This window comes from Peromyscus maniculatus, chromosome 7, assembly GCF_049852395.1.
Source record: "Peromyscus maniculatus bairdii isolate BWxNUB_F1_BW_parent chromosome 7, HU_Pman_BW_mat_3.1, whole genome shotgun sequence".
In the NCBI taxonomy this organism is placed as follows: domain Eukaryota; kingdom Metazoa; phylum Chordata; class Mammalia; order Rodentia; family Cricetidae; genus Peromyscus; species Peromyscus maniculatus.
In genome coordinates, this window is record NC_134858.1 from 32,658,975 (window position 1) to 32,685,068 (window position 26,094).

At 51.1% G+C, this 26,094-nt stretch overlaps 1 protein-coding gene across 6 annotated transcripts in view; it reads left to right on the plus strand.

Annotated features, from left to right (window-relative positions):
* Kirrel3 (kirre like nephrin family adhesion molecule 3) overlaps positions 1-25,830 on the plus strand; it is a 568,493-nt gene extending 542,663 nt beyond the window's left edge. For 3 of the 6 annotated variants that reach the window (XM_042280619.2, XM_076575954.1, XM_042280620.2), the window contains 10 exons: positions 3,648-3,796; positions 5,340-5,467; positions 6,279-6,405; positions 9,590-9,690; positions 12,848-13,046; positions 14,414-14,449; positions 17,652-17,834; positions 19,301-19,410; positions 23,727-23,813; positions 24,364-25,822. In XM_042280619.2, coding sequence (XP_042136553.2) covers positions 3,648-3,796; positions 5,340-5,467; positions 6,279-6,405; positions 9,590-9,690; positions 12,848-13,046; positions 14,414-14,449; positions 17,652-17,834; positions 19,301-19,410; positions 23,727-23,813; positions 24,364-24,807 — 1,564 coding nt within the window. In that variant the 3' untranslated portion in view covers positions 24,808-25,822. Of the gene's footprint in view, positions 1-3,647; positions 3,797-5,339; positions 5,468-6,278; positions 6,406-9,589; positions 9,691-12,847; positions 13,047-14,413; positions 14,450-17,651; positions 17,835-19,300; positions 19,411-23,726; positions 23,814-24,363 lie in introns of all 6 variants that reach the window. The other 3 variants (XM_042280622.2, XM_076575955.1, XM_042280623.2) reach the window with 3 other exon arrangements.
* The last annotated feature ends 264 nt before the right edge of the window (positions 25,831-26,094 follow it).

A 26,094-nucleotide genomic window follows, 5' to 3' on the forward strand; every position in this document is an offset into this window, starting at 1 on the left:
CTACCCTGAAGCATTCGAATCCCACATGAACTCCTGGTGTAAAAAGAGGGATAAGAGCGGTTGGACTCCCTGCAGATGGCCACTGCTCTTATTTGCTACCAATTCTTAGGACCTTCTGATTAACGGGTGCTTCTGAAACCACAGCAGTACCAGCTTGGGCTTGCTCTAGGACTGAAAAGGCCTGGGGAGCCCTCCTGGCCCCCAGGAAGTAGTTGGAAAGCTGGGGTGGGCTGACCTGGGGTGACACAGTGAGGAGAGGTTTGAGGTTCCTGTCTACCCGCTTCCCTCCACCAAGGTCCGGCCAGCAGCCCCCTTTAATTTCCCATGTAGCGCTAGGACCCAGGAGGCAATGCCTTAAGCAAATCTATAACGTAAGTACATTGATATTTTTCCCCAAATGGCATGGACAAGATTATAGGGATCTTCGCTTCTTCCATTAGTTCATCTTGGTTGCTTCCTCCTTGGTCCACCTACGAGGCTGTAATCTCTGAAATTAGACCCTGAGATGGACCTGACTGGACATGGCAGCTGCCTTCTTCACTGCCTGCGGGGACCAGGGCCCGGGTTAGAGGACCAGGTTTAAGCACAACGAGAGGTGCTCTGGGCTTCATCCTCTGAAGGTCTCTGGCAGACATGGGATAAAAGACCACAATCCCCCCAGATAAAGCGTACAGGGCTGTTTGACACACCAACCTGCCGCTGCGACATGTTGGGTCTCTTGATTCTGTGATATAAATAATTAATCCTCTTACATTTGTTCAGACCAAATTAGACATTGATTGAAAAGGCTTACGCTAAAGCGGTCTACGGAGGGCCTGGGAAAGACGGCAAAGATGCCATGGTGGGGACCAGGCAGAGGAGGCTGAGCCACAAACTGTGAGGGAATGTGAGGGGTGAGAAGGAAACTGCTCTTTGGGTCTGGAACCCTGTGGCCCAATACTGGACTGAGATCGTCTCAGCCTGAGTGCTCCTGGAAGAGCCTTCAGAGAGCTGCTTGATGTGCGAAGGGAGCAAGAGAGGGGAAGAAAGACTGGACAGTCAAGACATGAGCAGAGGGCTCTTGTGGAGTTTGGAGGAAGTCCCCTTCCCAAAAAGCCCTGGGTTCCACCTTCTGAAATCCAGTCCTATAGACAACTCCCTCCTTCTCCCATGACCCTGAAACAGGAGAGTCAGAGCATCCTTCCTGCCTTCCCTCCTTTGAGCTGGCTCCGATTTTTCCCAAGGTGGGAAGCTTACCATGGCCGACCATATCCTAATTCTCCTTCTCTCTGGTTCCTTTGGGTGAAAAGAAATGTCCACCTGGCCTGGAAGGTGTAACCACAGACCCTGGACTACAGGGTTACAGGCCTACCAGGCCCCAGGAGTTCCAACAATCAGATCCTGGGGAGTCTGTGAGGGTCCCAGAAAGAGAGTAAAGAAGGTTCCATCTTCTCTAGGGTCCCCCAGAGAAAAACAGCCCGCCCTTCTGAACCAGTGCCCCTGGGCACAGACACAGGCCTAGCCCCTGCTACATGCTATAAGTATCAAGAGCAGAGAAAGCTTACCTGGGCCTCTCCCCACCCTCCTCTCAGCTATCAGCTCCTCACCAGCCTCCCCACCACGTATAAGCCCTCCCTTCGACAGGTCGGAAGGAGTAGAGGCTGGACACTGAGCCCCAGCTGTGTGTCTGGAACGGAATTAATCCACCTCAGGCAGGGGCCGTGCCTGACTATTAAGTCTGGTCATTAAATTAAAGTTAGGAATTGAAACGACTCATGAATAACTCATAATGGTTTGCTGGGAAGCTCCTTAAGCTCTCGGGGAGCTATGGTTCACTCTGTTGTTAAACTATAATTGTTATTATTAATTGTGTTCCTAATAGTTACTCGATATTAATTTGAGATAACAACTACATGGCGCCGGTCTAGGTGTTCCTTGGGATGTAGAGAAGTGGCCGTCTCTCTGGGGGCTAGACAGGACACACTGAGTGAAGAGCTGGTGGAGAGAGGAGGAGACAGAGTCGGTGTCACCAAAAAAGGGCCAGGAGCAGAGGAAGGAAGGGCAGAGAAGCAGCAGAGGTCTCTCCAGCTCTGGAAACACCTCAAGACAGGCTGCAGATCCCTGGGAGCCTGGCTAGAAGTTCCGTGTTTTCGAAGAGTGAATGTTGTATACAATACGTTTAAGCCAAGGAGCTGTAAATGCTTTTCCTTTAGGGATCTGTAATCTACATGTACACAAGCACACACACATATACATCACACATGCAAACCCTCATAGGCATGCACACATACATACATGCACATACACCTACACATGTGCAACCCCTCACATGCACAAACTCATACACATAGACATACACACATGCACTCACATTTGCACATATGCAAACCCTCACATGCATATATATACACATATGTAAATGTTCATGCTTTCACACATTTACTCACCCGCACTCATGTACAGATGTGTGTATGCATGCACATACACCTACACACATGTAAATCCCTTATATGAACACACAAGTACATATCCACATTTATATTCATGAAATTCCTCCAGGTATACAAGCACACAAGTACATACTCACAGGTGCACACAGGCAAACCTTCATGTGCACACATAGATGTGCATTCTCACAGATGCACACATGTATACATATTCAGATTTGCTCATATACAAACCCCCTCATGTACACACATGTACTTGCACATACTCACTTGCACACAAGCAAGCTCTCATGTACACATAATATGCATATAGGCATCCACGCAGGTACTCATACTTGCACACCACTCATGAAAACCCTCATGAGCATATGTGCATACATTACGTGTGCTTTTGCACATGCACACACACTCACATACACCTTTGTGCACATGGCGGTCACCTGGTGGCTGCTCTGATATGGTAATCACTACCCCAGGACTGAGACCAAGCCCGAAGCCTGAGGCTTTTTGGTCTCTTTCTTTCAATATGGTACTTATCAGCTAGCTCATGAGAGAAACTTTCTACCCACTGGTCCCCACCCAACCAGGGCTAATGGGTCTGTGGCCTCAGAGGAACAAAGCCAGGGGTGGAGGGCAGAGTTGATAGTAAAATCAAGTACCGACCCTAGAAGGAAGGCTGAAAAGATTTACAAGAACGGAGGCACATGAGAGATCTGTGCGGGGCAGGAGATAGGTCAGAGGCAAGTGAGAGCATAAAGTAGGGGTTCAATAACCCCATCCTACATCTTCTTGTCTGGAAACCAGACTTCTGTGTGTAGGGAGATGCGCACACTCATGTGTGTAATGTACATGCGTGTATAGGGCATACATCATTAGCTCTCACCTCTGATGTCATGCACTCAGCCTCCCCACTTTTCCTACATGGTCCAGGACAGGGCTCAGGATAGAGCTCAAAGCAGTATGGCCAGGCTGTCTGGTGACTGAGAGTTGGATTAGCGAATGGCCTGGATACAGTGGAGTGATCAACCAGGTAACTGTCACCTCCAGAGTGCCTTACTTGTCAAGTGACTTACTTGACTACGTGGTGACCATGGCTCAAAGCCGATCACCTGCATGACCATGTTGTGGGTACAAGACCATCCCCTCCTCATTTTCTTGAAGGATGGGTATGTCGAACTTCCCAAAGGATTCCCCCCCATAGACCTCTGGCCTCCATTGCAGGTGGGCCAAACGAGGTCACATCATCAAAGAGGCATCTGGGGAGCTGTACAGGACCACTGTGGACTACACATACTTCTCAGAGCCTGTGTCCTGTGAAGTGACCAATGCCTTGGGCAGCACCAACCTCAGCCGCACAGTGGATGTCTACTGTGAGTGTGGGACTCAGGAACCCCTGGGGAGTGGGCAGTGGGTGGTGTCTGTCTGAGACTGTGGCTAGATTCATCGCCCACGGTCTAGTGTGCCACATTTCGTGCTTACAGCCTCCCCTCGTACCACTCCCACTTAGGTCTTGGACTGCCCAAATGAGGCAGTACCAGCCCAGAGTGCCGTGACCAGGTAATATGGACTGGGAGGGCCGACCAGCAGGAATCAAGAGCCAGCATGACTATTCTAGTGCCCTTGTATCCCAGTCACACTCCCCCCCCCCAAGGGCTCTACCTCCTAACGCATCCACACTGAGGGGTTCAACATATAATTCTGAGGGGGACGCGAACACACAGTCCATAAGTAGATCTTATTCCTACTATCAAGATGAGGGATGTGGACACTGAGCGGCACAGAGTGAGTAAGTGGCAGGGTGACTCATGACTTTCCTGAGGCCAGACAATGACCCAACCCATCACCTGTACACACACACTGCACCGTCCCACTGAGGGGACTCATAGACAACCCCCTTTTCTCACCAGTGGCCCAACAGATGAGGCCAACCTAGTTTGAGGACTAGCTAACTGGATACATGCCCCCCCCACCAAAAAAAATTACAAAACCCAGAGGGGTGGCACACACCTGGGATCCCAGCACTCAAAAGGCTAAAGCAGGAAGACTGCCTTGAGTGTGAGGCCAGGCAGGGCTATACAGTGAGTTCAAAGCCAGCCTGGGCTACATATCATAACCATACACATAATCAGCTCGCATTCTGCCCATTAGTTTTAAAAGCACTTTCACAAATTTGACATTGCCTGGCTCTTCCGTCCCACAAAGATTCAGCAGATGTGTTTTCTTATCTGTGACATCTTGAAACTCATCTCTATCTCCCAATTCCAGAAATCGGGCTTTGTCCCCTCAAAAAAAAAAAAAAAAAAAGTGCCCTAAGGCCTTCCTGGGCAGCTCTCTGAATACCCCAGCCACTGCATGAAGCAAGGCTTGCTCTATAGGCCAGCGTGTTGGAATAGGGCGGAGAAGGGCCTGCATATACTTAGCAGAGGTGTCAGAAATGGGACTAGAAGCTAGTCTACTTCTAGAAGTAGGGGTTCTGGGGTGTCTGGATAGAAGACACCCTGAGAGCACCTGGTGGAAGACACCCTAGAAGGGCTCCAGCTGGGCCACGTCATTTCATGTCATGGTCCCAATGCCCAAGATTTCTAAAGCCGGAGGTTCCCTTAACTTTCTGAAACCAGCCAGATCAAGGACAAAAAGAAGGGGCTGCGAGGTAAATCAGGGTAGAAATTGGCCTAAGTTCATTCATCCTGTGGCTGGTACTGCCTACTCTGTGGACCTGAGAAAAACTGAGCCTGGAGAGAAGAGGTCTCTTCCTCACTTCCGGAGTCAGGGAGTGGGCTGAAGTGGACTGAGGTGGCTAACCCAGCGCCTCCCTTCTTCCAGCTGGGGTGGGTGAAGAGGAGAAGAGATCAAGAAGGCTCCCCAGAGCTCCCCCCACCCCTGAGCCGGTCTCCTCTTTCCTCCCCATCACAGTTGGTCCCCGGATGACCTCAGAGCCTCAGTCGCTGCTGGTAGATCTGGGCTCAGACGCTGTCTTCAGCTGTGCGTGGATCGGCAACCCATCTCTCACCATCGTGTGGATGAAACGGGGTTCTGGTGTGGTGAGTCTTCAGACCAGGCTCCAGGGTCCCACGGCAGAAACTGGGGAGTAGAAAGCGGAGCAAGCTTTGGGGGGAGTCAATCTTTGTAATAAGCCAAAGGGGTCCCAGAAAGAGGAACGGGAACTCGGGGACCTACCTGTACCCATATCGCTCTGAACACACTATGCCCAAGGGCAGTTTGCCCTGGCACTAGGAAGACTTCTAAACTCTCCCTAGATAAACTCACCCTTAGGCTTAGCGTGATGTTTTGGGGACAGGCAGAAGGAACCAACCTTTGGGTAGCCTATTATGTCCTCACAGTTACAATGCTGTTCCAGGTGGTACCTTTGCCCCCGTCAGATGGATGAGCCTCTGAGATAGTAACTATACCATGCAGGTATTCAGTGCTGGAGCAGGAACAGCTAGTGTCCAAGACTACATTCATATTTATCACCTCCAGCTGTCTCCCAAAGGGATAGTAAGAATGACTCTGAAAACCTGGATTCAAGGACCCGCCACATTCAGTTGTGGGATAACTTACCCATGGGCTGTTGGGAGGTCGCAGGAGGGTAGCATCCCTCTTTCCGTATGAAGAAGCCGTGGGTCCTCGGTTAGGGAGTCTCACACTTTTCCACTACCATGCACTATCCCCACGGGCCTGCATCTGGAAGGGGGTCCCTGTGGGGGGGGGCGGGGGGGGGAGTCTCAAAGCCTAAAGGGCACGGTCACCTTAGTGTTGACAGAGATGCTGGCCTCTGTGTCAGCCATCGCCCCCAGGTGGAGAAAGCTTTCCTTTTCATTCTTTGTGTCTGATCCTCCTCCCTCCTCCTAGGTCCTGAGCAACGAGAAGACTCTGACCCTCAAATCTGTCCGCCAGGAGGACGCTGGGAAGTACGTGTGCCGGGCTGTGGTGCCCCGGGTAGGAGCTGGGGAGAGAGAGGTGACCTTGACTGTTAATGGTAAGGCTCGCACGCAAACACCATGATGGGAGGGGGATGGGAAGAAGGGGAAGGGCCCAAGGCATCTCAGAACCAGGCATTGTCCCCAGTGGGTGCTCACTGACTCTAGGCATTGTTACCCCGAACATAGTGTCTGTCTGTGGAGGTAAAGGCAAGCAGGTAAGTTTGTGGACCTCCTCCTCCTCTTCAATACCTTCAAAAGGATCTCAGTCGAGGAGTGATCAGGTGCTGAATTTTATCCTGGCCAAAAAAAAAAAAAAAAAAAAGGTCAGAGGTTACAGGCCTTTGTGTGAGGCTTTGGGGTCTTGGCCTAAAAAGCAGGGTTTGAGCCACGTTCTGGAAATGAGCCCAAGTGACTTTGTCTCAACCTAGGAAGCCACCCATGGAAAATCATCTATCCTCCCCCTTTGCTGGAAAACCAAGCCCAGCCTCCTCAGCACCCCTCCGCTGTCCCTGTTACCCAGCCCCTGCCCCCAAGTTCCCCTTCTCCTCTCCTGCAGAGAGAGGCGACTGCTGCTGAGGAATGGCCAGTCTGCTCAATCTAGCCAGACCCCAGGGCATTCACACATCACCTATGCCAGGCAGAACCCAGACTCCCCAGCCCTCCTGCCTTGCCTGTGTGTCCCCAGGATGCCACCAATAAATTGGCACTGCAGGGCTAAAAATAACAGCATCTGATCGCGCCTCAGTATATCCATGGCAACCCAGGCTGCAGCCTTTTCCTGCCGCACCGGCACCAGCGTCTGACACTCCACTCAGCGCGCCAGGCCACAGTGAATTCAGCAGCCCGCCCCGTTGCCCGCTCTGGGGAGGGCGCTGAGGAGCCAAGCTGCCAGGCCTGTTGTCAGCCGTGACCCGGAGGCTAGCAACCCTCAGATACACTCATGCCCACCAGAGTCCCCAAACCTGGAGCTAGTAACTGAGCATCTTTGTGTCTGGGAGGAAAGGGTGTGTAAGGTGGGGCTGGCATTTTTATCGTTGCTCTAAGACATCCAGGCATTTCCTAACGGGAACTTAAAAAGACTTTGGGGGGAAAGAACTCTCCCTTTGCTTCTAGGGAACACACACACCTGAGGGGGACCCACATTCCGGTCTAGGCCCTGGCATCCAGCCAACGATTATCCTGTCCTTTTTTTCTCTCTCGGCCTGCACACCTTTCCTGGGTTGCTGGGCAGAGAAGAGCTGAAGGAATCGGCAGAAGGAAGGAAACTAACTGCCCAGGTTTATTTTCTGCTAGTCACACTGAGACTGGGGCCTGGATGAAATGACCCAAGGGGAGGACCCTGCCAGCCTCCACCAGGGACGGCACTGTCTGTCCTCCCTGCAATTGGAGAACAGGTCGGGGAGGGGGGGGTGAGGCTGCTAGACAGGGACCTGGGGGTCTAGAATGCTCATTCGAGCTCTGCCAGCCCCTCCTGTGGGTGACAGCCAGTCCAGTGGCCTTTGGAAATTGAATTGGCACCGCTATAACCTGAGTTGGCTCAAAGTGGGTACCCAGAGGAAGGGAAAGATGGCTGCCAAAGGCCGATTGGCTCTCTGGGCCTGGTTTCCTTTATCCTGGTTTTTTGTTTTAAGAAGCCCATAAACGCATATGTATTTGTTGACAGCTTTTAGAACCCTGCGAAGCCCTTTGGGGATTCCTAGTTCCTGGGAAATGAAAGGCAAAGATTTTATGGTATCATCACTCCTCCTCAGCCCAGCTGCAAAGCAAAGCATGACCCGGGGTCCTCAGAATGTAGGGCCGCTGGCTTGGGGCCAAGGGCTTCTTGGAGCTGAGGAACTCCAAGGAAGAAAGCGAGATTCAGCCCGTCTTTAAAGCCTTCTGGGGGCAAAGCTCTTACCTTGCGGTCACCCATATCCTGTGCACCAGACAGAGCTATTTCCATTCTAACTCAGAAGCCATCTCTCCCAATACCTTTCCCCACCCCCTTGGCTGAGAACTACTCATAGAAATGCAAATCTGTTTTAATTAAGGTGGTTAATAAACAGCAATTATGTTTGCAGCAATTTTTGTTTTGTTCTCGGCATAATTTTGCCTGTTCTCCAGATCTCTTGCTCCTAGCCATCTTTCCTCTGTTCTGTGGTCTAAATCCCAACCATCACCCCAGGGACTGGGAACAGTGGGAAGGTTTTCATCCCCCACCCTCAACCCCACCCTCATCTCTCAACTGCCCAGCCCAGGAAGTTACCTGTAGATAAGGGGTATTTAACTGGAAGTGTCAGGAGACAGGCTTCACTCCAGATGGCCATTTCTTGGCTGCCCAACGTGATAAATGAGACTGGCCCTCAGAAGCTGACAGCTCTCTCTCTCTCTCTCTCTCTCTCTCTCTCTCTCTCTCTCTCTCTCTCTCTCTCTCTGACTCTGTCTCTCTGTGTCTCTCTGTCTCTGTCTCTCACACAGACACACACACACACACACACACACACACACACACACACACACACACACACACACCGAGTGGGATAATACTGGGTCAGGTTTGCAGCTGTGGTTCCACCTGGCCTGGCTACGGGTGTATGTGGAGACAAAGAAGACAAACTACAGGATCTTCTGAGACCCATATAGGATTAAGACTATGAGCTCAGATAGTACACTTCCCCATTTACAGGGTAATTCCCGCCCTTGGTGAAGGAACACAGCACTGCTTTTCTTCCCTTCTTGACCCAGCAGAGACATCCTGTTTGTTAGGCAAGTGTGCCCTCTGCTGGACAACTGAGAAATGGATTGAATCCCAGCAACAGAGAAAGGCTGCATGGCATCCTTCTGTTCTTCCTTGCAGTTTTCTCTCATACTGCCTTGACTCCCTTTCCAAGCTCACCATCTCCTTTGCAAAGCATCCCCCATCTGCGGATAGAATTATTCTCTCTCCTCTAAAGCCAGTCAGTACTTTATCTGCACCGCTCCCGTGGTATGAAAACTCACCACCTTTTATTAGTTATTTACAATACCTTCTGGGGATTCTGACTTGGAAGCGTTCGATCATGATCCCTGGAGAGGATTATGACTGAATGCCTAATTTATCTTCAGGTCCCCTACCTCACACTCTGTCTTGCACGCACAGGCCTTCTGTTAACGTTTGCTGGAGGCTTGCGTTGGTGACTGCACTTCTGAACCCACCAAAGTGGGTGCCAGCTGGGGCTTTGCCCTTCCTGCTTCCCTGACATGATGTCATCTTTCCAACAGGACCCCCCATCATCTCCAGCACACAGACCCAGCATGCCCTCCATGGAGAGAAGGGCCAGATCAAGTGCTTCATCCGGAGCACGCCGCCGCCCGACCGAATCGTGAGTGCTCCAGGGAGGGAGGGTGGTGAGGGCACCAGCAGTGCACCTACTCCCGGGATCCAGGGGTCCCCACTGCCAAAGCTTGGGCAGCCTGCAAATTGGTGCCAGCTCTGGAGCCTCCCTTCCCTCCATAGGGGGAAATGATACCCGTCTGTGTCTTGAGAATACACCTGAAGACGAAATAGGGGAGGCAGCCTCCTGTCTCAGAACAGGCAAGCTTGGGGGTGTTCATGCCTTCAAGTGCCAGCATTAATGATTCAGATTGAATTAGGTATCCTGAGGGCAGGGAGCAAGTGGAAACAGTAGAGGAAAGGGCAGCCTGTTTCTTTTCTTTCCTGGCCTCAAAGCCAGTGTGCTGAAATTGTAAACTGGGTGCAGTTTATGGCCATCCATCCCTACATCTCCCAGAGTCCTCCTCTTCAGGCTCTTCTGCTCCTAATGCCCAGGGATACTCTGTGCCTTCCAGATCCAAACATTCCCTCTAAAATGACCACTGTGTTATCTTTTCTTCCTCCCACCTCTCCGCCTCGAAGGCAGACCACACACCCTCCATCATCTGCATGATGGGGTTTGCGCTGAGGAAAGACTTAAATTGTTTGGTGTCTTATCATCGTGTGGGTAGGACGCGGAGGTGGAGTAAATGCCCTAGGGCACGAGTGGAGACCAGAGGCCAACGCTGTGGAGTCGGTTCTCTCCGTCCACATTTGTGTCGGTTTTGGAGATCCAACTCAGGTCGTCGGGCTCCTGTGGCAAGCGCCTTACCCACAAAGCCATCCTCTCAAGCAGAGGGTTTTGCACCACCCCCCATCAATCTGAAACTGGTAGCTGCTCCAATATGAAAACAAAGAAGGGAGCATTTTTTAGCACTTCTGAGGGAAAGTGTTGTTTTAGTAATCCTCTGCCCCATGATGCTGTCTTAGTTCCTTTATATCACTGCAACAAAACACCAAGACCAAGGTAACATACAAAAGAAAGCTTTTAATTGGGCTTACAGTTCAGAGGGTTAGAGTCCACGCTGGCAGAGCATGGGCGTGGTGGTGGGAACAGCTGAGAGCTCACGTCTTGATATGCACATAGGAGGCAGTGAGCACACTGAGAAGGACACTGGTCTTTTCGAAACCTCAAATCCCGCTCTCTGGGTGACCCACCTCCTCCACCAAAGCCTCACTTTCTAATCCTTCCCAAACAGTTCCACCAATGTGGACCAAGTATTCAAACATATGAGCCTATGGGGGCCGTTCTCATTCAAACCACCACAGATGGTCTTGCTAGAAGACTGCCCAGAGGCCAGCTCCACAGAGCAGCAGGGCTGGAAGGCTCTGGCTCAGATGGGCACTACTCTAATAAGAGCCTATGTGTGCCAGAGATGCTGCCTAGTAAACTAAGACATTGTTAAAGGATTATTGCTGCTAAATGTTGTCTCAGGCATCTGGTTCATTTGCTGTCTGAAAGAGTCACATAAAATTGCAAATAATTGCACATAGTAACTATTACCTATGTCTCCCCATCCACTCTTTAGTTTTTTTTAATTATAAATGTAACACATGGCCATTGTAAAAGATCCCCTTCAATCACCCTTGAGCACTGTTATGCCATCTTTTTCTTTGTAGCTATTTATTTCTAGGCTAGTGGTTCTCACTAGGTCCCCTAGCGGCATCTGGTGGTGTCTGGAGACCTTTGTGGTTGCCACAGTGGTGAGGGGTGCTAGCCTGAGTGAGCAGAACCAAAGATTCCGCAAAGAGCCCCACACCAGGAAGGATCTGGTCCAGAGCAAGGGAAGCCAGGCTCTCGCCTGGGCCTTCTGACAGTGAACATGGAGTAGAGTTGTGTATATAGTTGACATGATAAGGTTCATGCAAAGGCAGCCCTGTAAATACAGAGATGGAGCTGATGGAGCACAGAGTTCTAAACCTGTAGAAAGGGTGAGATGGTCCAGACTTGTAACCTCAACAGTGGGAGGTGAAAACAGGGGGGTAAGCAATTCAAGGTCATCTTGTTACAGTGAGAGGCGGAGAACAGTCTGGAATAACCTGCCTTAAAGTGACTGTAAAGTCACTGTGGACCATCTCTCCAAGGCTCAGCACTAGGGAGTACTGGCAGGGAAGCCCAGATAGGTGGCCATGTGAAGGTCTACCTTGCTGCACAAAGGGTCACTCTGCCTAGTGAATGTTTCCAATGCAGAGCCACATAGGGTACCCTGCAGGAAAGGAAATATCCTCGGAGGTGTCCCCAACCTGTGTGGGTGTCCATGTACACGGTCAGCAGAAGGTGTATACATGCATTGTATGTGTGCGATGTGCTACATGCTGTGATGCATGTGTGCATGTGGTATGTGTGATGCACATGTGTAATGGCGTGTGTATATGTTGGGATGTATGTGTTTGCATTAATATGTGTCCTTGGTATGCATGATATGGTACGACTGCACAATGTGTGGTGGTATGTTTATGTGTACATGCTTGGTGGAATTCAGTGTCTGATGTGCGATTGTGTGTCATGATGTGTGCATATGTATATGTATTTGTGGTATATGTATGTGCAGTATGTGGTTGGTGATGTATGTATAAAACATATGGATGTTTGTATATGTGGTATGTGATATGGTATGATGAGCATATGTGGTGTGGCGTATGTTTATATGGTGTGATGTATATTTATGTATACTATGGTGCATACACACGTGTACATTGTGATGTGATATGGTATCTGAGTCCCTCTGAATATGTGGCTTGTGTCGTGTGCACATGTACAACAGTGATTGTGGTGTGTGTGCTTATGTGCATACATGCGTGTGATATGTTGCACAAGTGCATTTTTTTCATAGCATGTGGTATAGTGTATACATACTGTGTTTGCCCATGTTGATATGTGTGTATTGAGTATATGTGTTTTATAATGTGCATGTGTGGGTGTGTTTGTAGTGTGAGGTATGTGCAAGCACACTTACCAGTGTGGACACATACTGGTCATATGTTTGATGTGGTGTCTATGTACCTGTATGATAATGTGCTCGTGTGGGTTGTTTATATTTGTGACATGTGTTTAGACTGGTGATGTGTGGCAGTGACTGTTAACATAAACCTAGCTATGTCAGCATCTTGGAGGGGTGACACCATGGTCCTGGGACCGACTCTCCTAACCCTGCACAATCCGGCAGGCCTGGTCCTGGAAGGAGAATGTGCTGGAATCAGGGACATCAGGGCGCTACACAGTGGAGACGGTGAGCACCGAGGAGGGTGTCATCTCCACGCTGACCATTAGCAACATTGTGCGTGCTGACTTCCAGACCATCTACAACTGCACAGCCTGGAACAGCTTCGGCTCTGACACAGAGATCATCCGACTCAAGGAACAAGGTGAGAACTCCAGGGTGCCCGGGCGGGGGGACCAGGGAATGCAGGCCAGATCCAGGGATGAGGCATAGTGCTCTTCCTAAGTGCCACACAGTCTCACATAGCTACCTTCTACAGCAAGGGGCACTGGCCCCAGCGAGGGAACAAAAACAGCTCTGAGTGGCGGCCTCTGCGGCTGTTCAGGAAAGGGTGACCTCAGAGTGAGCTGGGTTCACGGTGGTGATAAACACCCAATGGCTTCCAGAGACCCTGGCTTCCACACATTCTGCCCAAGGATTGGACCATGGCGGAAGCTGAAGGGCAGCCCTGCCTATGTGAATGGGTGGGGGCTGGGCTCAGAGCACTTGCAACCTCCAGGAGACACCTGGAGCTCTGTACCCTAGAGGAGACACTGGCCAGCTCTGGAGCGCAGCGCAGCTGGATTTTGAGAGAGAGGAGGAAAGAAGTAAGCTCACCTCACTAAGACCCATCACTATGACCCCATGTGCCCATTGCTTAGTCCTGATCTTAGCTAAGAACTTGGTCTATTGCTGGGCCTGGTGGTGTGTGCCTGGACTCTCGGTTATGCAGTACGCTGAGGTAGCAGGATCCCTTGAGCCCGCATGTTCAAGACCAGCCTGGCCAACACAGCAAGCTCTCCTCTCAGAACAAACCCTAGAACTCCAGGCTCCATGTAACGTTCTCAGACTACCCCACGGAGAGTCCCAGAAAATGAGAGCCGGCCCAGAGAAGTTCACTTAGCACACAGTAGCAGCCCGTTAGGTCCCGAAATGGGCTGCAGATCTTCTGTCTGCCATCATGTGCCCAGCCATGGTGTTCAGGGGTGGTGTTCAGCAGGCCTGGCCCTCCTGATCAAAGATTGGAAGCCCAGTGAGTGGTCCCAGCCAGACCCCTCAAGCCTCAGTCAGTCAGTCATGAGGTGGCCGTGATTACACCCACAGATCGAATGTCTCAGCATCTCCAAACACCTCTTCCTAATAGGTGCTGCTTTGCATAACGCTTTGCATATAATTTGCATAATACCATCCACACATCATCCAAACCTCCCTGGTCCCCTGTTGCCTACCCTCTTTGTCTTCCCCTTGATGCCCTTACCCCTGTGCCCTCCTTTAGTAGTCTCACCCACCCCCAAAACCTCCCCTCCAGGTTTGGCTTTTCTCTGACCCTACCCCGGTTCAGAGGGCCAAGTCAAGCTGAATGAACTCAAGTTCAGTTGGGGGAACCTGGATTTATGAATCAGTCCTAGAGACATGACAGAGAGGGGAATTCACCACCACCCCCCATCACCCCTCCAGATGACCGATTCCCTGTCCCACCCCACCCTGGCCAGCCAGGCCCTGGCTGTGGACGCTTGCTTTATTTCCAAACAGGTTCGGAAATGAAGTCGGGAGCCGGGCTGGAAGCAGGTACGGAAGGAGCCGATGAGAACTGCCCGGGGATGGAGGGAGGGACTCTTGGCTAGGAGGGGAGGGGCTCAAAAGGGGGCAGGGAGGCTGCTAAGTTCTCTGTCCTCCCCAGGTCAAGCAAGGGCTTAGTGAAGTCAGCAGTGGGAGAAGGGGCTTCCAGCAGCTGGCGTCCAGGGACCCCAGACACCTGCCTGATGCCCCAGCCCAGGGCTCCTTCCTCCCCAGGACACAGCTCCTGCTCCTCTCCCACCCTTGTCCTCAGAAGCCCTGGTTCCCACCCCTGCCCTGGCCTCCCTCTGCTTCCAGGCCCTCCCTGACTCTGCTCCTCAGCATCATCACCAGCTCCACACTGCTTCCTGGGGGCCTGGGACCTGTTTCATCCATGCTTGCTAGCTCCTCACCTTCCCTGCTCCCTGGATCCCCCATGGAAGCATCATCTCATCATCAAGCCACGGCTGCTGGACACTGCCCCTTCAGGGCTCCCATGGCAAAGTGGTCATCAAGCTCCATGGGTTGATTTGCTCCATCTCGACAACCATGCCCTCTGTACCCCCAGGCAGGACACCAGAGAGCAACAGGATGTGGTGAATCCTACTCCGCAGGGCTGGCCCAAGGCCTGAGGGTCCTCTGTCTCAGTTCTCTGCCCACACTGGTTGTCTGGCCCATGTCACTCCTTTAATTAGCTACATGTGGAGTCCACATCTCCCACTCCCTGGACACACGTGCCCTTCTCAAGGCACCAATCTAGGCCGCAACCATCCCACAGAGGCCCCTGTGGACCATCCAGAGGCAACATGTAATTATATGCCACCTAAATCTTTGGACTCTCTAGACGTCCAGGTCCTGTGGAGGTACTGACTCTCTCCTTTCTATATTTCATACTCCTTCCTCCTTCAGTGGCTAAGACTCCCTCATGCCCAGTCCCCTTCCTTAGATGGAAAGAACCAAGCAAGGGAACCCCTCCCCAGTCCCTCTCAAAGGAATGCTCTGTCCAGAAAGAAGTAGCCTTAAAGGATGACCTGAGTCAAACTTCAAGAGGCCAGAAAAGGAGGAGACCTACTGGGACCTGGTGAGGGATGCCACCTGGAGGCACAGATCCCTTCCCCTTTGCCACTGCCTACCCAGAATGCACTCACCCCCTGCTGTTAACAGCTCAAGAAAATATGGACACAAATCAGCAGTGACCGTCATTCTGCTGCCTCAGCTCTCCGAGTCATGGACGAAACGTTGAAAACCTGGGGGTTTTAAGAGAGTATGTGTTGGTTCTGAGCTGAGATAACTAGCCCTGAGTTTTCCCTAGTAAACCCACGAGGAATCTCAGGAGTGCTAGATCCAACACAAAACAAAGAAAGGCAAACCACAGAACCAATGACATTTCACCAGGAACATCTGCTTGTGAAAGCCAGCTTGACTGAGATCACATTTTTTTTCCCTCAGTCCTGATTTCTGAGCCCAACCCCAAAGCTCCCCTTTCAATCCTTGGGGTTTGCCATTCTTACCTCCTCTTGGTCACCTCCTGTCACCTCTGCAGTAGTCTTGGCCACTAATAGGTAGGGAACAAAAGAATTCATGTGTGAATCCCGGGATGGTGAGATACCAGGAGGTCTGTCTAATAGGTGCCCCCCAACTTCACAGCAACAGCTTGGGGACCAGAATTTCAGTGTTTCCTTCTCTTTGGCTAAACTGAGGTCAGGGAAGCAGAGTACTCTCACTTAGTATGCATGGAACCCTGAGTTTCATTCCCAAAACAGCAAAAGAAATAAAGAACAATGATGCTCTAACCACAGCTCCTGAACAAACACCTCGCCTTCTGCGGGTCATCCAAGCTACACTGATGGATGTGGGTGGGGAAGGCGCTCAGGCATTCAGAGGAATTTCCTCTCAGTGAAGGCTTTTGTCTGCTACTGTCCTCCCCACACACAAAGCGACTGGGGCAAATCCTTGATGAGAGCTGAGCCCTGGGCTCTGCTCCAAGACCTTTCCCCACATTCTTTCACCTAAAGCCTACAACAACCTCTGAAGTCACACCATTGCTACTCCATGTTACACATAAGAGACATGGAATAAGTTGCTTTGGTGTGATGGAGCAGGCGGGCACAATGCAGTCTGGAGCACGTGACATTTGGAGGATGCCATGTGACACCAAGAACAGAGCAGGATGGGCTTGGGAGTAGTATGAGGAGACCTGGATTCACACACAGGAGCAACACATGTCCCTGAACAAGTCACTTGACTTCTCTGGACTTTAGTGACAAGCCGAAAGAGAGACTTGGGTTCATTATTACCCAATTTCACTCTGCCTCAGAATTTCCTAGAGCTGGTCGACTACCCAGGGCCTAAAATCATGTGCTCAGGGCTCGTTCGCACCCACAGAAGGGGCAGAGCTTTTTGGAAAAACAGTCTTCCTCCCCCACACCTTCACCTGCCATTCTTGCCTGTTCGGCAAGAACCAGAGACAGGCAGGGGAAAGAGCAAAGTGAGGGACTCTGGAGCCTTTAGGGCTAGAACAGGTGGTGGTTGTCTGTCGGAGGGCTGGCCTTGAAAAAGGAGTTGGGTGTGAAGGTCAAGGAAAAAGAAAGGGTCTTTCTCCTGAGCACCGTGGCAGCAGAGATGCTGATCGGACTCCCTGGTCCCAACACTTGGACATGTGGGTCATGGGTCCTGATTCCCAGTAGGCCGGAAGGGGAAGTTGCTTCAGAGTTGGTTGTCTGTACGTACCCTCCTGGAACCACAGAAAAGGAAGTAATGAACAGAATAAACAAGGGAAGGGACCATCACCATTTTTTTTTTTTTCAAAGAAAAGCCATGGACTTATGACTCACCAGTCACTGCATGCATAACAGATCCCTTCCTTAATGCTGAAGAGAGCTAAATTAACCTAGCCTCGCCCTGCATCTCCAGTTTCACCCACCCACCCTGGCCCTCCACTGTCTGTTCTAGCATCTGCCCCTTCCCCTGGCTCCTCTCTACTCTCCACCTACTCTGTGTCCTCTATCGAGTCTCAACATTCCTATCCAGAGCTGACCCTTGTTGGACTGTCTGTGCCTGCCCAGGCCCGACCAAGGCATTCCCAAGAGGGGCCCACATGGCAGTAGTCTGGCCCCAGCTTGGCAGGGGCTGCACCTGGGGGACTGGGTAGGATCCCTAGCAGGACAGTAGGCTTCTTTGTCCCTCATCAGCCTTGTCTGTTTCTTTCCCACAGAGTCTGTGCCAATGGCCGTCATCATCGGGGTGGCCGTAGGAGCTGGTGTGGCCTTCCTCGTCCTAATGGCAACCATTGTGGCCTTCTGCTGTGCCCGTTCCCAGAGAAGTACGGGAGGGAGACCCGGGATCTCAGGGAGGGGGACAGAGAAAAAGGCCAGGCTTAGACTGCCCAGGAGAGCAAGTAAGCAGGAGTACGATGAACAGGGGCCATAACAGTGTTGTGAGCTCCCGGGGCAGGGATGGGTATGATGTGCTGTTATGCACCTGGAGGGTGTCTGGCAGCAAGTGGGAACTCCACTGAGGCTGAACCAAACTCAGCTGGCCTCCATCTAGCAGGACAGGCCACTAGCACTTTGGGTTCGGCACATAGCACTTTTTTTTTTTTTTTTTTTTTTTTTTTTTTTGGTTTTTCGAGACAGGGTTTCTCTGCTTAGCTTTGCGCCTTTCCTGGAGCTCACTTGGTAGCCCAGGCTGGCCTCGAACTCACAGAGATCCACCTGGCTCTGCCTGCCGAGTGCTGGGATTAAAGGCGTGCGCCACCACCGCCCGGCCGACATAGCACTCTTATTTGGGGTGGAGAGAAAAATCTCAGAGGGAAAGGGGTGGTTTGACCCTCCTTGCTCTGCAGACTGGAATTTTAACCTAAAAAGCAAGTCACCCACACAGGGCACAAAAGCATGTGGAGAGTTGCTCCAGACACACTTTTAAAGATCTCTCATGATTAGCAATACAGTTCTAGTGTCAACACACTCTTAAAGAACTGTTTGAACACAGGTCTTCCGCCCTGGGCTCAGCTCTGGAGTTACATGTGATTGGTAGGTGTAAGGGAAAGGTAGGATGACTGAGTTGAGCTGAAGATAGGAGAGGTATAATCTCTGTGACCCTGGGCAAGTCACACACATTTAAGGCCTCAGTTTCCCCATTTGTGATATTAGATGGTCGGATGGCATGACTTTCATGACTCCCACCAACTCTGAGCTTCTAGGATCAGAATGCACTGAGTCACCAGAACAAGTTACAATCACCTGGCATCCTTTACTGTTAGAAGGAAGTCACTGCTTCCTCTCTCATATTCTCTAGCAACCTTACCAACAACCTTACCCAACAAGATGGCCTTGCAACCTCCCTCACTTCCTCCCCATGGAAACGATAGGAGAGCATATTCCAGTAAGACTTACCAAACAGGCTGCTCCTGTAGTTCAGGGAAGCTAGACCTCTGTGTGCTCCGGATCGGATGAGAGACCTTATGGTCGTTTTATCATTAAGATTTGTGGTCCTAGAAATGGAGAGCTCAAATCCAGGACAGAGAAGACTTCTTGAAGGGAGTGGGGATTCAAGATGACAGGTCCTAGGTAGGTGAAGTGAAGGGATGATGAGGACAACCTCTCCAACCACAGGAGATGCTGAGGTACCTATACCAAGGAGCTAGGCAGTCTGCGTGGCTAGCCTTTAAGGCCCATCCAGCCAAAAGTAGATCTCTATGGGTGGGGAACCCTCAAAACTACAAATTCAGAGTCTGAGGGGAGGGTAAACCCTAAAGTGGGGTGGGGGAAGGGGGGGCAGCAGGGGGCCGTGGGGAAGTTGATGTCTCTTGCCTGAGGACAAGAACTGAATTTTTTTGTCTATGCTTTCCTATCTTATGTCCAGATCTCAAAGGTGTTGTGTCAGCCAAAAATGATATCCGAGTGGAGATTGTACACAAGGAGCCAGCTTCTGGCCGGGAGGCTGAAGATCACACCACCATCAAGCAGCTGATGGTAAGAATGCCGCCTGGGCCCCACTCCATTCTGAGAACAGAAACTCTTCGATGCTCTCCACACTGCCGAGAGGCAACGCATTCAGGCAAACCCAGGCATACACTCAGCCAATGAGCATTTATTTGTGCATCTGTGAAGTAATATAGGAGATTCACAGACATGTGTGATGCAGTCCCTGACCTGGATCCTGACCATTGAGGTGGGAAAGAATCTATGCTTAAATTTACATGTGGCTACATGCAGTCTTATACACACATACGCACAGCAGGACAGAGTGGGGGGCATTATAGATAGTCAATGCATTTTTCTTCTCTTCCCCCTTCACACACACACACACACACACACACACACGCACGCACGCACGCACGCACGCACGCACGCACATGCGCCTTCCAGAAGCACCGGTTCCTTCTTGGGAACTGGATGTCCACCAGAAGTAAAAGCAAAGCTTCTCCATCAACGCCAAGCCAGCACCTCCTCTTCCTGATCCTCCCTTCAAGGACCAGAATCCTCCTCCCTGTCCAGGCAGAAGCCTGATCAGCTATGCCAGAAGCTTGTAGAGCACACTGTGCATGATGGGACTGTCTGGAAAGAGTGACAGAAAGCAAGGAATAAAGCACACAGGCTTCTCTGAACCTCAGTCTGTGAAATGGATCTGTGAACGCAGTAATATGCAGGGTCGTCAGCAGGATCACAGGGGGGACAGCCTGAGAACATCTGTGCGGAATGTGGTCCCATCATTCCCAGATACCCAAATCTGAGGATGTGCAAGTCTCTTGTATAAAATGGTATATAACATTTACACAGGAACCACCCGTATTCTCTCATAGACATAAATCATCTCTACTTATAATATGTAATGTAATATAAATGCAATGTAAACAATTACTGTACCATATTGTTTAAAGATTAATGATGAGTAGAATATGCATGTTTGGTACAGGCAATTTTCCCTAAATATTTTTGATGTATGGTTGGTGGAATCCGCTGTGCAGAATCCAGGAATGTAGAGGCCTGTCTGCAAGAGCCCAGAAATTGCTGAATATTGTGTTGCTCTAAATCCACCCACTAGATGGGGAGCAACTGCTGCCTGATTCATCCCTGGCAGAGGCTCACGAATGCTTGGTAAATGAAACTGACTTTTCTCTCTGCTACACTCTCTCTAGCCAGTCGATTTTCAGATTCACAGAATTCTTGCTTCAAAAATATGTCTCAGATATATGAACCACCTCTCCTCCATGCTCACTTCCTTCTTTGGGGTCTTGCCAGTGCTCCCTGGACCACTGCAGCAAACCCCTCATGGGACTTGGCTTTGGCCACTTGTCACGATCCAGCCTCTGGGGCCCTGCAAAAAGTGTCTTTCTGAAAGACAAATCTGGCAGCACACATCTGTAACCCCAGGTTACAAACAAACAGTAGTAGCTCTGTGACTTTGAGGCCAGCCTGAACTGGTTAATGAGACTCTGTCTCAAACGAAATAAAATATTAAATGTAAATCTGATCCTGTGACAATCTACTGAAGTCCCTCGGTGGCTTCCATGCCTGCTGGATGAAGTCCAGCTGCTCAATACGTCACCATGCCCTTCGCTGCAAGGGACCTGCCAATCTTTCTAGTTCCATCTTCCAGGTAAACCGATCTGACTTTCCAGACATAAGAACGGGTTGTTCCTGGTCTGGAAGTCCTTTATACATCAGAGACCCATGTCCCCTTACCCTGTTGACCTGTCTGCTGAATTTCACGTCCTGCAATAAGAAGGGGTTCAAATGTCATCCACTCCAAGATTTTCTCGGCTGCCCTCTCCTCACACAACGGCGAGCTTGCACCCTCTGCAGCAGCCCCCTTGAGCCTCTTGGACGGCCGCTGCTGGAGGACAAGGAAGCCTCCCAAGTACTCCGGAGCTTGTCAAGGGCAAAGGTCCTGTATCTCCCCTGGGGCCTCCCTAACACAATACCAACATAGCAGAGTGTTCCTACACACAGGAGGGAACCCACAACCCAGACCTGAGAAGGAACGATGCTCCTTAAGCTTCATCAGGTCTACCCCTCAGGCCTAATGGATCCGTTAGCTCTCTCTCAAGGAGGCCTTTCTTTTGTCTCAAAGTCAAGCCCTCAGGAAGAGGGCAGGTGTCCCCGAGTATTTGGGGATGAGCAGAGGGGGTAATTTGGCAGAAGGGACTTTCTGAGGCTCTGTAACTAGTCTCTCCCTTGGGAAAACATTCAATGGTCCTCCTTCTCCACATTGGGAGATCTTATACCCTATGATCTGGGGAATACTCCATTAAGGGGAAGTAGGTTTAGTTGTTACATCTGGGGAGAAAGAACAACAATCTAGATGGAGCCAAAACATTGACTGGAAAAATAAAGGAAAAAAAAAAAGGAATGCAATTAGTGAGGGAATAACAGGATGAAAGCACATTGGCCCGTTCTGTGGTCCTCCAAGACTGAGATGTAAGAGAGACAAACAAAACACCCCACTAAAAGAGCTGGGTGGGAGCCTGAGCTGGAGTACTGCTGCGGGAGTGATGATGCATCGTATGTGTTCCGGGAAGCCTCCCTATGCTCCCTGACCACTTTACACACTCACTCTGCACTGGGGAAGCTTTGTCCTGATCTTACACCCAGTCATCACTCTCAGTGAGCTGCTCACTTATTCAGAAATCCCAAACACTACACTCACCCTGGCCAGAAGCATTCCAGCCAGTGATCACAACATACAAGATCCTAAACCAGGTGTGGTGGGGATTGGAAGAGATCGAGATCTCTTCCCTCAGGCTGTTGGGCATATGTTAAGACAGTTGCCCGGTGCATTCGAGTCGCTGCTGTAAGGAACAGATGTGACCTACTGTATAGTCAGCTTTTTGTTGCTATGACAGACACTGAGAAAATCATGGTCAGGGTAGGGGGAATGGCTCAGTTGATGTGGTGTTTTGACACACAAACATGAGGACCTGAGTTCAGTTCTCTCAAAGGCATGCACCAGTAATCCCAGTCATGGGGAGGTAGATAGGAGGATCTGCTGGGCTCACTGACCAGCCAGGCTAGCTAAATTGGTGAGCACTGGGCTCAGTTAGAGATCCTATCTCAAAAAATAAGATGGAGCATGTTTTTAGGATACCCAACACCAACCTCTGGCCTAAACACACATGTACACACACACACACACACACACACACACACACACACACACACACACACAACTTGTTCACACAAAGGTACATATACAACACACACAAAAAGAAGAAAAAATGCACAGTGGCTCATACCTCCAATCCCACTCAGGAAGCAGGAGGATTGCCAGGTCAACTTGAGCTACTAAATGAATCCCTGTCTCATAACAGCAACAACAAAAACCAACATTGGTGAGGTGATTCAGAAGGGAAAGCCAATGATGCTCAAGTCTGACTATCTGAGTTTGAGAAAATTGTCCTTTGATGTACACACACACACACACACACACACACACACACACACACACACAAAGAGAGAGAAATTAATTAATTAATTAACTTAAAAAATAAATGAGGAACGGTTTCTCTTGGCTCATGGTTTCAACCCATGTTTATGTGGTCCTGATGCTGGCAGACCCATGTCAAGGCAGAACATCACAGCAAAGCATGCCTCAGAGATGACTGTCTACCTTATGCTGGCCAGGGTTCCAGTGGTCTCTTCTAGGGCACACCTCCGGTGGCCTTACTTCCTTCTACTAAGCACTACCTCCCAACAGTGCCACATGATGGGTACCACACCTTGACCACATGGTCTTTGGGGGGATAGTTCAGATCCCAACCATAGCACCTATGTTGCCAGCATCTCAGCGGGGATTCCTTCCAACATCCCAGCCCTGGTTGACAGACTGCCCTAAAAAGCCTGCTCTGTACCCAGTGTTGAAGTTCTGTGATTACTCACTTACCTCTGGTGAATCAACATCTATCTCCCTGAGGAGCAGAGCTCCGTCTTTCTGCATCTTGTTCTGTATATACAGGGCCCTTAATGCATGGCCTGGCCATAATTTTTCAACAAACATTCAAGTGGGAAGTCTGGAGAAGATGTCCTTGTCCAATGGAAGAAGACAAGGCTTTACAGTCATACCAATGCTTCATCCACCCTCCCCTCCTATCTCTGTCCTGGGATGAGGGTTCCCAGAGCATTGCTGAGGTCTGGCATTGTACCCTAACTTTCCCACCTGCCTTTCTGCAGTCCGGGCTGTGCGGGGTACACATACGGCAACCCTTGGAGCTCATTTCTTCGTCTCCTCCTGGGAGGAGGTGGAGTTGATCCCACCTTCTCCACATTGAGTAGCCATTTTTGGGTTGTAGATGGACCGGGGCGAATTCCAGCAAGACTCAGTGCTGAAGCAGCTGGAGGTCCTCAAGGAAGAGGAGAAGGAGTTTCAGAACCTAAAGGTAGGAGTAGCTGCAGTGGGTTTGGACTACAGGGACGATGGCCCCATCCCTTATGTAAACAAAGCACCGCAGCAAGCAGAATGGAAGGGCTCAAGGCCAGCCTGGGGACGGGTGTCACTGTCTAAAGGGGAGGGGCTGACGGTAGCTTCTCTCCTTGCCCCGACACTAAGAAACCGAGCTAAGGCTGGGTTCCTGCAATTCTCCTCTCCCACAGCCTTGTAACAAATAGATTTTAAAAATAAGTATTTGTGTTTTGGACAAACACATAAAAACAGTTAAAGGCTGCTTTTCCAATGATCTTGCATCGCCCTGATGTAAACCAGGTCTGGAACAGCTTCACCTTCCCTCCTGACAAAATGAGCACGTGCCGGGCTCTGCTAGCATCCCCGCCATGCTAACCCTTCCTGCATCCTGGTCAGTACCCTCCCTCCCCCCAATCCTTTCCTCCTCCCGTGCCTCCCCCGTGCAAAGCAGGAGTGGTCAGCCCAGCCTCCTGCCACAGCCAGCGCAGACTCCCTGGTGAAATGCCTCTTGTTCTTGCCCTACCCAGGACCCCACCAACGGCTACTACAGCGTCAACACCTTCAAAGAGCACCACTCAACCCCGACCATCTCCCTGTCCAGCTGCCAGCCCGACCTGCGCCCCACGGGCAAGCAGCGAGTGCCCACAGGCATGTCCTTCACCAACATCTACAGCACCTTGAGTGGCCAGGGCCGCCTCTACGACTATGGACAGAGGTTCGTGTTGGGCATGGGCAGCTCTTCCATCGAGCTTTGTGAGCGGGAGTTTCAGAGGGGCTCCCTCAGCGACAGCAGCTCCTTCCTGGACACGCAGTGCGACAGCAGTGTCAGCAGCAGCGGCAAGCAGGATGGCTACGTGCAGTTCGACAAGGCCAGCAAGGCCTCTGCCTCCTCTTCCCACCACTCTCAGTCCTCGTCCCAGAACTCCGACCCCAGTCGACCCCTGCAGCGGCGGATGCAGACTCACGTCTGAGGATCATTGCACTGTGGCGGGGATGGGCCAGGGGGGAGGACAGGGCACATCTTCGTTCTCCAAGGACTGGGGCTACTTTGCAGAGGACCCTAGGACTGGCCGCCTCCAGGGTGGCCTCCGGGCACCTCTGCCACCACCACCTTCCTCCGAAGCTCTAATCAAGCACAAATCTGTCTCCCAGGTGGGAAATAAAGAGGATGCAGCTGAGTGCATAGTGCTCAGGGCTTTGGCCCTTGCTCTTCCCTAAAGGCCCCTGAGCCACCCTGTCCTTCCACAGGCACTAGTGGCAGCTAGAACTTTGCTTTCATGAAACTGCCGTCCACTCTCCTAGTTACCTCTTGCTGCCCATAAGCCATCCCGGTGTCTGTGTCCCTTACAGCTGTGGGGAACGGAGGACTTCTTCCCAGGGCTGAGTTGCTCCAGAAACCCCGGCTTCCCCACTGTGCATAGCCCATCCCACAGAGGCTGAGGGCTGAGAAATGACCCTGGCCAGCGGAGCATCGGCCTGGGCGCCCACCCCTGATGTGTCTGGTGTTTTGTGTCTCTATTCTGTTCTTGGACTTGATGCCTCTGAGCTTGGTGGTGGGACTGGGCCCGTCAGCCCGGTGTCCTCAGAGCTGAGGAAGGGAAGGAGGGAGAATGTGAATGCCTGGAGAAGACCTGGCCCAACACACCCTGTGCCGGGCTGTACAATGCGGAGCCCTCGCCCTCACCCTCACCCCGATTCGTGGTCTCCCTTCCTTCCTGCAGCACAATCAAGCTGATATAAGGAGTGTGAGAACTTCTCTGGCCAGGGTTTGGTGAGCAGTTGCCGCAGAGTGCTTCCCGGGAGGTGCGGATTTGAGGGCCTGAAGGACAGGATGGAGGATGAGACAGACTTTTTCAGCTGATGAACACAGGGAACAATTAATTATCCATTCTCCAGTGGACTGGACTCTCTGTGCAAGGCGAAACGTTTTTCTGCACCTCTCCCTCCCATCACTCCCCACTTAAGAATAAATGGTAGGGCCGTTACCCCCAACCAAGCTGTCCTGTGCTTTTGTTCCTGCAGAGCCACAGGAAGACCCCAAGAGTCCAAGCGCATTGTGGGAACCCAGGGGTGTGGTTGGTTTGGTTGGTTTTGGATGTTCTTCACTTGGGTTTTTCCCAGGCAGGGAAGGTCATTGGTGGGGCTGGTTATGGCCATAATAGAACCTATAGGTTGACTCTCTGTGGATGACATCATCCAAATAACAGGTCTTGCCAACCTTGGTCCTGCCAAATGCAGTGAGTCAATACCATCACTCT